Below are 12,048 nucleotides of genomic sequence, written 5' to 3'. Positions count from 1 at the left end.
GCCTGGTTTACAAGAGCTAGTTCCAGGACAGGCACCATAGCTACCAGAGACCCTGTCTCAAAAAAAACCAAGGAAAAAAAAAAAAAAAAGACACTGTAAGAATATTAAAAACAACAGGATTTCAGATGGTGCCATGAATGATTTCAGGTCATCACAATTTTCAATTTGCTTCTTTATCAGCAATAGTAGACCATCATTAACCTCACAAAGTTTGGGTCATAGGTTAACTAAAATGGTTGAGAATTTTGGAAATCTTGCCTGGTTGAGTTCTGCAAGTTAAGCAATAGTGGCTGCACATCCAAAAGCTTCTGTCACTACCACATCTTGGCTGAAATTCCATGACCCACATAAGAAATGAGTCTGAAAGAAGCCTTGGGAGAGATAGTTTTCTATCTTTGTCAAGAATGAAACTCCTGCTAGAAACAGCTATGAATGTCCCCAAAGCATCTCAGGCCTCTGGGCTGTATCCTTCTCTCTTAAACACCCATTGTGCTAGCACTCATTCAACTCAACTTAACTACCTTTTCCAATTTAGAGTCAGAAAAGGGGGGAGGGTGGTAGCATTGAGAATAGTAAGTCATTTCTAAATCTGGTTTCACAACAGAAAGAAACAGGAGGACTCAGCCTAATTCTCTCAAAGTGCAGCCATATCTATTCTCTAAATTTTTCTAAGGAATTTTTTAAAAAGTCACTGGATTTCAAGACACACACAAAACAAACACAATTTGTTTAAAGACCACTAAGAAGATTTTAGTACAAGTAACAACTACTGTGAAGCACAGCTACAAATACCCTGAAAGACCCTGTCTTGCCCGCTTCGACAAGTTACCCCTTGCTTCTCAACCTAAATTTGGCATATCACTCTGCTTAATGGAAGAATCCTGATTCTCTGAATAAATGAAGCAATCAGAACCTGAAGGAGCTAGGTGTGGTAGTACATGTCTTTAACCCCAGAACTTAGGAGGCAGAGGCAAGAGGATTTCCGTGAGTTAGGCCAGTGAAATACAGACAGCCAGGACTACATAGATAAACCTTGTCTCAAAAGAAAGAGCCTAAAGGATTAGTACAGTGCCGTGCATAAAATCTGTACTTAATAAGGTTGAATTCCAAATGATCTAGTTCTAAATCAACACTCCCCAGACTTATCAGGGCTGACAGATGAAAAAAAGAATGCTGACTTACCAAGTCCTGGAGCTTAGAGCTTAATTTTTTTCTAAAATAAGAATTATTCTTTATCATCACATTATGTGAAACCCTTTCCTAGTGTTTGGCTGAGTGCGGTAGTAATACTACACACCTATTCAGACAAAGTCTGTGAGTGGAAAAGGTGAAAGAAAGCTTTTTGGAAAGGACAGTCTGGCCTGTAAGAGCAAAGACCAATATGAGTTTGTACCTCATTCCAAGAGTTTAGCGAGCACATTTTGTGAGCTTAGAGCTTCTATAACATCTCTTTTCTCAGGCCAAGGTTGTGTGGTGTCCTGGTGAGAGAGCTGACTCTGAAGTCAGTCTACAAGGGTTTGAATCACAATCACAACCCTCACAAACTGCCCTTTACCTTATGAAATACACTCAACCCTGTGCAGCCTTAGTTTTCATGTCCACAAAAATCAGGATTCATAATACTATTTATCAAAGGACACTGTAGGATTAAATGGGATGGTGTGTATGAACAGTGATCCTTTGGCCTCATCCTCCTGAGTGCTAGAATTATAGACCTGTGACATCAAGTCTAGTAGTTACACTTATTATTGTGATTACTATAAAAGGAATGCTTGGATAACTATACTTAACTTCTACATATACATGTTTATTTTTTTTTTAAATATTTTTATGGTTTATTTAACTTTATTTTATGTGCATTGGTGTAAAGTGTCAGATCCCCTGGAACTGATCTTCAGACAGTTGTGAGCTGCCATGTGGGTGCTGGGAATTGAACCCGGGTCCTCTGGAAGAGCAGTCAGTGCTCTTAACCACTGAGCCATCTCTCCAGCCCCCTACATATACATGTTTAATTACACTATGTTTGCTTTGGCTAAGCAAACAGATTCTTGAATAGGATTTGGTGGTGTACAAGGTAGTGAGTATGCTTTAAATGACCTTCCATTATGCCATAGTAACCTGCCGCATCCTACTTCTGCTCTGTACATCTGAAAAAGCATGAGTTCTGCCTTCTCCCTTCTATCATCACTCTCTATTCTTAGTATCCTACTGCCATTCATCAATAGAAGAAACAAGGAACTGTTGTCTTGAATGCCTTAAAAAATTAGGGCCATGGTATTCAAGTTCAAGGTGAAGCAGATCCTAAACAATCACAAAGCACCTTCAGAGAATCTGCCTCTAGAACAAAGGTCTAGACCTTCTAACAATGCCCTAGTACTACTTTCCTGGAAAAAATAAAAATCAACCATCAACAACAAAACCCACACCCATGCCTCTATATGATTCGTTTTTTACTATGAAAACCCGAGGGTCAAGTACTACAACTACACTCTACATTGGTCTCTAGAGTTATTATGAGTGCCCTGTAATCTGTAAAATGTCCTATCAACTCCACACAGGTACTTACAGACGTGCTGGCTGCAACCTGTGAGCCAGAGCTGGTAGGTGTTGTGGAGGTGTCTGATGAGGTGGAGAGTTGTCTCACCGGGGGGCTGTGTGATGGATGGTGGGTAGCTGTCAAGTAGCTCGAACTGCTCATGTCTGTGTGATGCTTCAACACTGCAGAAGTCAACAGAAAGGAGAGGAATACACTGCTAAATGGATATCATAACCAGTTCTACTTCCAACATGTTAGGAATGCCAGCAATGCATACTAAAGGCAAAAAAAAAAGTTTCTTTGTAGCCTAGAGGATAAAAAGTTGCAGCAACTAGTTGATGAGAAATAGGGGACTGGGCAGATGTTGTAGCATAAGATGTGACCTGCATTTAGAAGCAATAGTGCCCCGTGCTGTGCCTTTCTAGCAAGTAATGGTCAAAGCTTGGGGTAGGGGGTTTTAAGAGAAGCTTGGGCTGTCCCAGAAAGCTCTGAGCAAGTGCCAATGCAGGTAGAGGTGCCGGCCTGGCCCTACCTTCACTTCTCTCAGATGAATGGTCTCGCAATCTCATTTTGCTGTGGTTTGGGTCATGTACTGGTGGCGGCAGATTGAGCAAGCGCTCTGCTTTTGGAGCAGTCACTCGCTCCACCATGGGCACAGTCCCCACATCGTCTAAGTGCTGCCTGTGGGTCCTGTCAGGCCGGGTTTGGTGATGGGGCAGCTCTGAAGAGGGGAACAAAAAAGAGCTGTGAAGTACATTCACTCAAATCTTATTTGAGTTCTGAGCTCTTCAGTTCTTAGGCCAATGCTATATATCCAGGGCAGCATCATAGTCTTTGGGATTCAACCTTCTAGTTAATGGCACAATAGCTAAGACGGGACAGGGAGTCACAAACAGAAATGTTAACACCCAGGCTTCAGTCAGAAGTCAACCTGCCCACAGGTGGACCCAGTATGTTACTATTGGCTGTTCACTGACCATTTTGGGTTTTACTTGTTTGAAACAGTTTCCAAAGTCTATCTGAGAGCATCCAAACCAAACAGATAGGGTAGGTAAGCTGTGAGCTGAATTTGTATTAGGTAACTAAAAGTTTTTTCCAATCCCAGAATATTGGCATAGCAGACCAGTAACTAGAGAATATAAAAGTTATAAAATACAGCAATAGTGATTCCAGAAGACTCCTTAGTTCCCTAAAACTTACTGGCTGTTGTAAGGAAGGAGTTGACCAACTTATGCCTGTCTTTACGAACTGGATCTGACAGACTGCATGGCATGGGTGCTCTGTGCTTAAGTGAAAACTTTTTGGTAGGTTTGATCTTGTCAAAAGGCTTGTTTTGCCACTGAGACTTCAACATGCTCTGGAAGTGCAGGCTTGTGGGAACATCTGTAAGAAACACAAAACATCGTGGGTTAGTCCAAGAACCTGGCCTCTGGGCTCCTCTCTCATTGAAGGGTGTCTGGTTACTGACTCTCCAGGTCAATATACCCTTGTCAAACAACTTTCTAGCTTAGCAAAACCAGGGGATGTCATATAGAAGACCCATTTATGTGAACTTTATTGATGTATACCTAAGTAAGTAGTGCTACCACCTTGGCCTTTTATCTACAAGTTCCAGTGGAGGTAAAAATATAATACATTTTTTGTTATATTGATGGGAGACTTCGCTTCCCATGTTGATCTTATTGATGTGGCAGACTTTGAACATCCTATTTCAATTCTTACATTTAAACCTACTTCATTCTACATGTACAACCATGATGTACTTTTATGTTCCCATGGGGCCTAACTTCTGTGATACAGCACACCCTATGCTATCCAGGACCACAGAAGGTACTTTATCCTTCCGGTACAAGCTATGCCATCCTCCTTGCTCTAGAGTGCTATCATCTTGTCTTTTGATTATCAGTGTATTTCTTCTTTTTTTTCTTCCCTTTTTGGATTTTTAAGACAGGGCTTTTCTGTGTAACAACTTTAGCTGTCTGTGTCCTGGAACTAGCTCTTATAGACCAGGCTGACCTTGAACCCACAGAGATCAACCTGCCTCTGACCCCCCCCCCCCCCCAGTGCTGGGATTAAAGGGATACACAACCACCTCCCAGCCTATGTATTTTATAAAGCCGATCAGTTAATGTTAATTACTAGAAAACTAATTACAGTTTTTTACTTCCTCACTACTGTTTTCTTTAAAATCACACATCCCCAAAACCCTCTAAGACAAGGTCTCACTATGTAGCTTAGGCTGGCCCCCAAATTCCTAGACTCTAGTGATCCTCCTGCCCTAGTTTCCTGAATAGCTCTGACTGTAGGTATGGACCCTCATGCTCTAAGTTGTATTTTCCTATGAATTAAGTATTTTACTAATTCCTTAGGAAAATAATTTCTCTGTGAAAATGCTTGAAACAAACACAACACTTAAGAAACTTAGGCAGTAGGATTGCCATAAGATCTAGGCTACAGTCTAAGAGAATGTCACAATAAAATCAAATAGGCCCTTGAGAGCCATCTCAATTTAGGTGACCCACTGTTCATTTACAGTACATTTCTGGTCTATACTACTGCTTTTGATTTTGTGTGTGTGTGTGTGTGTGTGTGTGTGTGTGTGTCAGATCTCTCTATGAAGCCTTTGCTAGCCTGGACCCTGTTATGTGCACCAGGCTGGCTCTGGCCCAAGCTCAATTCCCTGCTACCTAGAAAACAAATGTCAGCCCTCAGGCTACAGGAACAGGGGAGAGGGGAAACCCACAAAAAACAAAAATTAAAACACTTGTGGCACTGCCTTGCTAAATACAGATCAAAGTGGGGACATGGGCATGGATAGAGTATTCTAGTACATGAACACACATCTTCTTCTTTTCTTCTTCTTCTTTTTTTTTTTTGGTGTTGCTAGACATAGAACCCAGGCCATGTACTTGCTACATATACTCAAGCCATATCCCTCCAAGCCCTGTTTAGGTTTTCTTAATTTCTTCTCTATGATATTTGGTAGCCATCAATAACATTTACCCCTCCACCCAACAGAGCGAAGTTGAAAACTGTGTTGATATGTACAAGAGGCTGGTCTTGCACTTACACCAAGCCCAACCTTGTGTTTTAATTACTGAGAATTATAGGTAATGTATGTTCTTTTACTTTTGGATTTTTTTTTTTTTTTGATTTTTCGAGACAGGGTTTCTCCGTAGCTTTTGATTCCTGTCCTGGAACTAGCTCTTGTAGACCAGGCTGGCCTCGAACTCACAGAGATCCGCCTGCCTCTGCCTCCCGAGTGCTGGGATTAAAGGCATGCGCCACCATCGCCCGGCTTACTTTTGGATTTTTTGAGACAGGGTTTCTCTGTAGTTTTGAAGCCTGTCCTGGAACTAGCTCTTGTAGACCAGGCTGGCCTTGAACTCACAACCTGCCTCTGCCTCCTCAGACGTGCACCAACATCCGGCACACACACACACACACACACACACAAAAGACAAGATTTCTTTGTGTAGCCCTGGCTGTCCTGGAACCAGCTCTATAGACCAGGCTGGCCACAGGCTCAGAGATTCGCCTACCTCTGTTTCAAGTGCTGGGATTAAAGGTTTATGCCACCATTGCCTAGAAAAACTCAGCTTTTTATTTTTAACCTTTTTTTAAAAAAGATTTATTTATTATACAATGTTCTGTTTGCATGTTTGAATGCACACCAGAAGAGGGCAATAAATGGTTGTGAGCCACCATGTGGCTGGGAACTGAACTCAGGACCTCTGGAAGAGCAGTCAGTGCTCTTAACCTCTGACCCATCTTTCCAGTCCATAATCAACCTTATTTATTTATTCATTTGTTTGTTTATTTATTTAGTATACAATATTCTGTCTGTGTGTGTGCCTGCAGGCCAGAAGAGGACACTTCTTTACAGATGGTGTGAGCCACCATGTGGTTGCTGGATATTGAACTCAGGACCTTTGGAAGAGCAGGCAAACCTCTGAGCCATTTCTCCAGCCCCCATACTCAGGTTTTAAAACAGGGTCTTGCTTCATATTCATAGCTCAGGCTGGCTTTACACTTGGGGTGATCATCTTGCCTAAGATACCAAGTGTTAAGATTAAAGACACTAGAAACTACACTTGGCTTTTTAAAACAATAACAAAAAAATTTATTTTTAAATTATGTGTGTGTTTGTGTCTCTATGCGTAAGGCATAAGCATACAGTGCAGGTATCTACAGAAGCCAAAGGCTTCAGATGCCCTTGGATCAATACGAGTGCTGGGAGCTGAACTCAACACGTATGCACTTAACAGTTGAGCCATCTCTCCAGCCCCCTCAATTCTGGTGTTTGTTTGAGATGGGGTCTCTCTGTTACGTACTCTGGCTATCCTGGAACTTGCTATGTACAATAGGCTGGACTTGAATTCAGAGATTCACTTGTCTCCAAGTGTAAGCCAACAAGCCATCCTCATATTGAGGTGGAGTCTACATGAAAAACACTGTCTCAAAAAATAAACTTCTGGGGCTGGAGAGATGGCTCAGAGGTTAAGAGCATTCCCTGCTCTTCCAAAGGTCCTGAGTTCAATTCCCAGCAACCACCTGGTGGCTTACAACCATCTGTAATGGGGTCTGGTGCCCTCTTCTAGCCTGAAGGCATAAACACAGACAGAATATTGTATACATAATAAATAAATATTAAAAAAATAAACTTCTATCTCAACCCACAAAAAAAGAAAGTAACCTTCCCACAAGATATACTATGTAACAGTGGAACAAATATTATGGGAGTTTGTAATCACTTAAAACAAACAAACAAACAAACAACTGGATTTAAGGCCTATTTCGTGAGATAGAACCCTTACCTGACACTGCTGATGTAGCCAAGAACCTAAAACTACATAGATCATAAACCCCTAATAGTAGTAGGGGAAAACCTACTATTCTGCTAAAGAAATATATCAATGAAATGATTCCCAATGACATATTGCTATACCCATAGATCAGAACATTATTCAACCCTCATCAGAGAAGCTATTTCTTGTAGTTGATAGTAAATAACACAGAGACCCACAAATGGAGAATGTGCTGAGAGAGATATTTTAGGGCATTTAGACCTAAATATGTCCTTATCAAACTCTTACTCCCTCAAATATCTATGAAGAAGAGAGCACAAAAAGATTCTGAGAGTCAGAAGTGGTATACAATTTCAAGCAAACAGCATTTTCCAGACACAACAGGACCAATGTGACTTCATGCATAAGACCTATACAGGTTCAAACTACACAAAACTGCAGTACTGAAAAGCAGAAGCAGAAAACAAGGTCCCACTCTAAGCAAAAAGCTATTTGCAGTTGATACCCTCTGAGAATGGAGTGTCACTGGTCTATCAACCACATCCCATGGCAGGCTCCATACCCCAGAGTAGTTGGCCAATACAAAATGGATTTCATAATTTTATGTGTGCTTTTTATTTTGTTCTATAATTTCTAATTTATTGATTTGTTTGGATTTTTAAAAAAGATTCATTTATTTCTTTTATGTATATGAGTGTTCTATCTGCATGCAAATCATTATTCCAGAAGAGGGCATTAGATCCCACTTTAAATGGATGCGCACCATCATATGGTTGCAGAGAATTGGAACTCAGAACCTCTGGAAGAGCAGCCTTAACCACTCAACCACTGAGTCATTTCACCAGCCCTGGATTTTCATTTTCACTTTTTTTAAAGTTATAAACGGATTGACCCATTAGCTCCATTTTTTTTTTCAGAGAAAGAGAAAAAAAACCATGAAGTAGTTGGGTATGAAGATGGGGAGGACCTAGAAAAAGTTGGAAGAGAGACAAGACTATAACTAAAATGTATCCTATCAGAAAAAAAAATTTAGTGCGTGCTTTTAATCCCAGCACTCAGGAGGCAGAGGCAGGGGATCTTTGTGAATTTTAGGCTTTCCTAGACTATAGAACAAGTTCTAGGATAGCCAAAAATACACAGAGTAACCCTCTTTCAAAAATCAAAAACACACAAAGAGTTTTAATTAAAAAAATATAAATTCCAGGGTAAAAGGGTATTTTCTTTGTAATATTCACCACTAAAACATTGTTTGGGTCTTCTAGTCTGTCTAGTTTATTTTAATTTTCAGTACTTGTTATTAAGCCCAGGACCTTGTGTGTATAGGCAAACACTCTACCACTGAGCTACAGCCTCGGCATGTGTTTAGATTTTTTGGTTCTTCCCATGTCCTAGGAAGAAAAAATTGTTCAGCTGTCTTAGGCTGAAGCTAACATGTATCATTGAGCCAGGAAGTGGTAGCACATGTCTCTAACACCAACACTCAGAAAGGCAGAGTATCTCTGTGAGTTTGAGGCCAGCCTGGTCTTTAGAATGTATGTTATCTGACTAGTCTCTGGTCTAGCTCCACTTTATTTTTTGTTTGTGATAGTATCTCATGGTTTAGTCTTGGCTGGCCTAAACCCCATAGAGATCTGACTGCCTTTGCTTCCCAAATGCTGGGATTAAAGGCTTGTGTCACCAACTCCAGTTCACATGGCGCCGGGGAAGGAATTCAGTGCTTCACCCATGCTAGGCAAATGCTATACAAATTGAACTATATCCCAAGCCCCTATATAAATGCCATTTTAACTGTACTCATGAATTTAAAGAAAATTTATAGCCCTCTTACTTCATTGTTAAAACTAAAAACAGGCCACTTTTAGTGGTACAATTAAAAAATTTATTCATTTTTTTAAATGAGGGTAAAAGGGTCAAGGCTATAGTTCAGTTGTAGAGTACTTTTCTAGGATGTACAAAATCCTGGGTTTGATTCCCAACACAGACAGACAGACACATGGAAAAGTGAAGTGAGGGATGGAAGATAAGACAAATGGGATGGGTAGGCTAACAAGGAGAGGGGGAAGAGGGATTCATCCATTATAAGTCCCTATTCTAAGTCCTAAAATAAATACACCTAACAGCTGAATGTGATGGTGCTGTTTCAAGCTCAAGGTTAGCTAAGACTACATATAGTGATATCTCAAAACAATACAATGTAAAACAGACTCACACTTGCCAGAACTTTACTGTAATTTCTTTTAATAGCTTCTATGAATGAATGAGCAGAAACTTGTTAAATTCCCCAAACAGTGGACAATACAAGTTCCTAGACATTGTTGGTTTGAGTATACATACTAACTGAATAGTAGTTATCCTAGGACATGGGAAGAACCAAAAAATCTAAACACGTGCTGAGGCTGTAGCTCAGTGGTAGAGTGTTTGCTTATACATACAAGGTCCTGGGCTTAAAAACAAGTACTGAAAATTAAAACAAACTAGACAGACTAGAAGACCCAAACAAAGACACGAGATAATCAAAAAATGTTGGGCATGTAGTGCTCGTCTGTATAATTCCAATACTTAGGAGGAAAGGAAAGAGGGTGATCACCAGTATGAGGTCAGCCTGGATACACACTATGATACTCTGCCACAAAAAAAAAAAAAAAAAGTAAAAACGCAGTAGAGATTAATTCAGTTATAGGATGTTCTACTTTCCATTTATATAAGATTAAAGTGTTATAATCAAAGAGGGTATAGTACTTTATCAGGTAAATAAAAGGAAAATACAAATTCATTATTAACATCATCTTAAATTATTACTTCCTCAAAATGAAACATGACTAGAAACTGCATCCTGAGTTCACCAAGTTCTGATATGCCGTGGTCGTAAGTCTGCTATTGGAGTATTTTGCAAAGCTCACTTCCTTCTCCTGCTGGAAAGCCACAGTCTCAAGTACACAGGCCGGTAGTTTCCCACAAAACAGCATTTTCATTGCTCCTTTTGATCTTTTTGTTGTTGTTTTAAGAAACAGGGTCTCACTACATAGCCTTGGCTGGCCTTGAACTCACAAAGATCTGTTTGCTCTGAGTGATGGGATTGTGAACAGCACCTCACCTTTTTTTTTTCTAAACTTTCTCAGTCATTTGAGGTGGGATCTTACTGCAGTATAGAACTTGTTATACCTACCAGGTGGGCCTAAAACTCAACTCATGGCAGTTGCTCTGCTTTTCTGCCCCCACCCAGGTGCTATGATTGTAAGTGTACACCATCATATCTGGCCCTTTTATTTTAAGACAGAGTCTATGTTGCCAGCAGAACTCCTCCCCCTAAGACAGGGTTTCTCTGTGTAGCCCTGGCTGTCCTGGAAATGGCTTTCCACACCTGGGTGGCCTCAAACTCAAGGGATCAATCTGTCTCTGCCTACCGAGCACTAAGAATAGAAGTATATGCCATGCCTAAAATGTGCTGAAGGTGACAACACAAAATTTCAGGATAAAGACTGTGATCCTAACAACTCTTATGAACTGATTAGGAAACAAAATAAAATTACTATTTATTTTTGTTATACAGGGCCACAAAACAGCTATCACTAAGCTGCTAAGTGTAGAGGGGGAAACATCAATAGACACTCATCCAATGTGTGATACATATCTGTGATTCCAGCATTCTGGATGCATAGGCAGGAGGATCAGGAGTTTAAAAGTCACTCTTGGCTACACAGTGAATTTGAGGCCAGTACAGAATACATGAGACCCCAACTCACACTCTGCTCCTAAGTGAGGAGTATGGCTTAGTAAGAAGTAACCATCCATAAAATACTTAAAGGAGTCAAAACAATACTAATCTTGCCGGGCAATGATGGTGCCTGCCTTTAATCCCAGCATTCTCTGAGTTCGAGGCCAGCCTGGTCTACAAAAGCTAGAGCTAGTTTCGGGACAGACACCAAAGCTACAGAGAAACCTTGTTTCGAAAAATAAACAAAATCCTAATCTTATCTCAAAAAAACGTGGGGGGGGGGGGGGGGGAGAGCAAGGCATGGTGGCACCTCTCTTTAATCCCAGCACCCTGGAGCAAATGCAGGCAGTGAGCTCAAGACCCAAAGCAGGTGCTGAGAACCAAACTCAGGATCTTTGTAAGAGCAATACAGCTCTTTACTATCATCTTTCCAGATTTTTCTTTGATTTTATGTTATTATTTAAGTATGTAGCCAGTGTACAACATGCACACCTAGTACTCATGGAGGCCAGAAGAGGGTGTTGGATTCTCTGGAAATTGAAGTCATATGGGTGCTGGGAACCAAACTAGGGTTCTCTGGAAGAGCAGCCAGTGCTCCTCTCAACTGCTAAGTAAATTCCAATCCCTTACTTTTATTTTAAATATTTTTATTTTATTTGTATGTATAAATGCACACCACGTGCATCCAGTGCACTCAGAAGCTAGAAAAGACACCCTGGAACTGGAGTTATAGATGTCTGGGAATCAAACTTAGGTCCTCTTCAAGAGAGCAAGTGTTCTTAACTTCTGAGACACTGCTCCAGCCCCTTCATATATAACCTCCCTGTCAAAAGATGACTTATGGAAGATGTTCTTTCCTATTGAATTACAGGTCAAACAGCAAAATTCTGACAAGTTTTTGATGACAGAAAGGGATACTGAGTATCTGACATCACTGATTTTCTTTCACTTGGAACCCTATCAGATCTCACTGGTTAGACTTAAAATTC

General features: G+C 40.6%; 1 protein-coding gene across 7 annotated transcripts in view; it reads right to left on the bottom strand.

The window, feature by feature from the left end:
* Kansl1 (KAT8 regulatory NSL complex subunit 1) overlaps window positions 1-12,048 on the bottom strand; it is a 122,872-nt gene that overhangs the window by 6,534 nt on the left and 104,290 nt on the right. For 5 of the 7 annotated variants that reach the window (XM_041635736.1, XM_041635735.1, XM_041635739.1 and 2 more), the window contains 3 exons: window positions 3,737-3,919; window positions 3,069-3,257; window positions 2,567-2,718 (listed from right to left, as the gene is read on the bottom strand). In XM_041635736.1, the coding sequence (XP_041491670.1) occupies window positions 2,567-2,718; window positions 3,069-3,257; window positions 3,737-3,919 (524 nt within the window). The remainder of the gene's footprint in view (window positions 1-2,566; window positions 2,719-3,068; window positions 3,258-3,736; window positions 3,920-12,048) is intronic. The other 2 variants (XM_041635740.1, XM_041635741.1) reach the window with 1 other exon arrangement.

Source organism: Microtus oregoni, unplaced genomic scaffold (genome assembly GCF_018167655.1).
Source record: "Microtus oregoni isolate MIOR12 unplaced genomic scaffold, Mior012 000048F_ref0000485, whole genome shotgun sequence".
NCBI classification, from domain to species: domain Eukaryota; kingdom Metazoa; phylum Chordata; class Mammalia; order Rodentia; family Cricetidae; genus Microtus; species Microtus oregoni.
The sequence above is the reverse complement of the archived record's forward strand: the minus strand, read 5'-3'. Positions and strand labels throughout refer to the sequence as shown.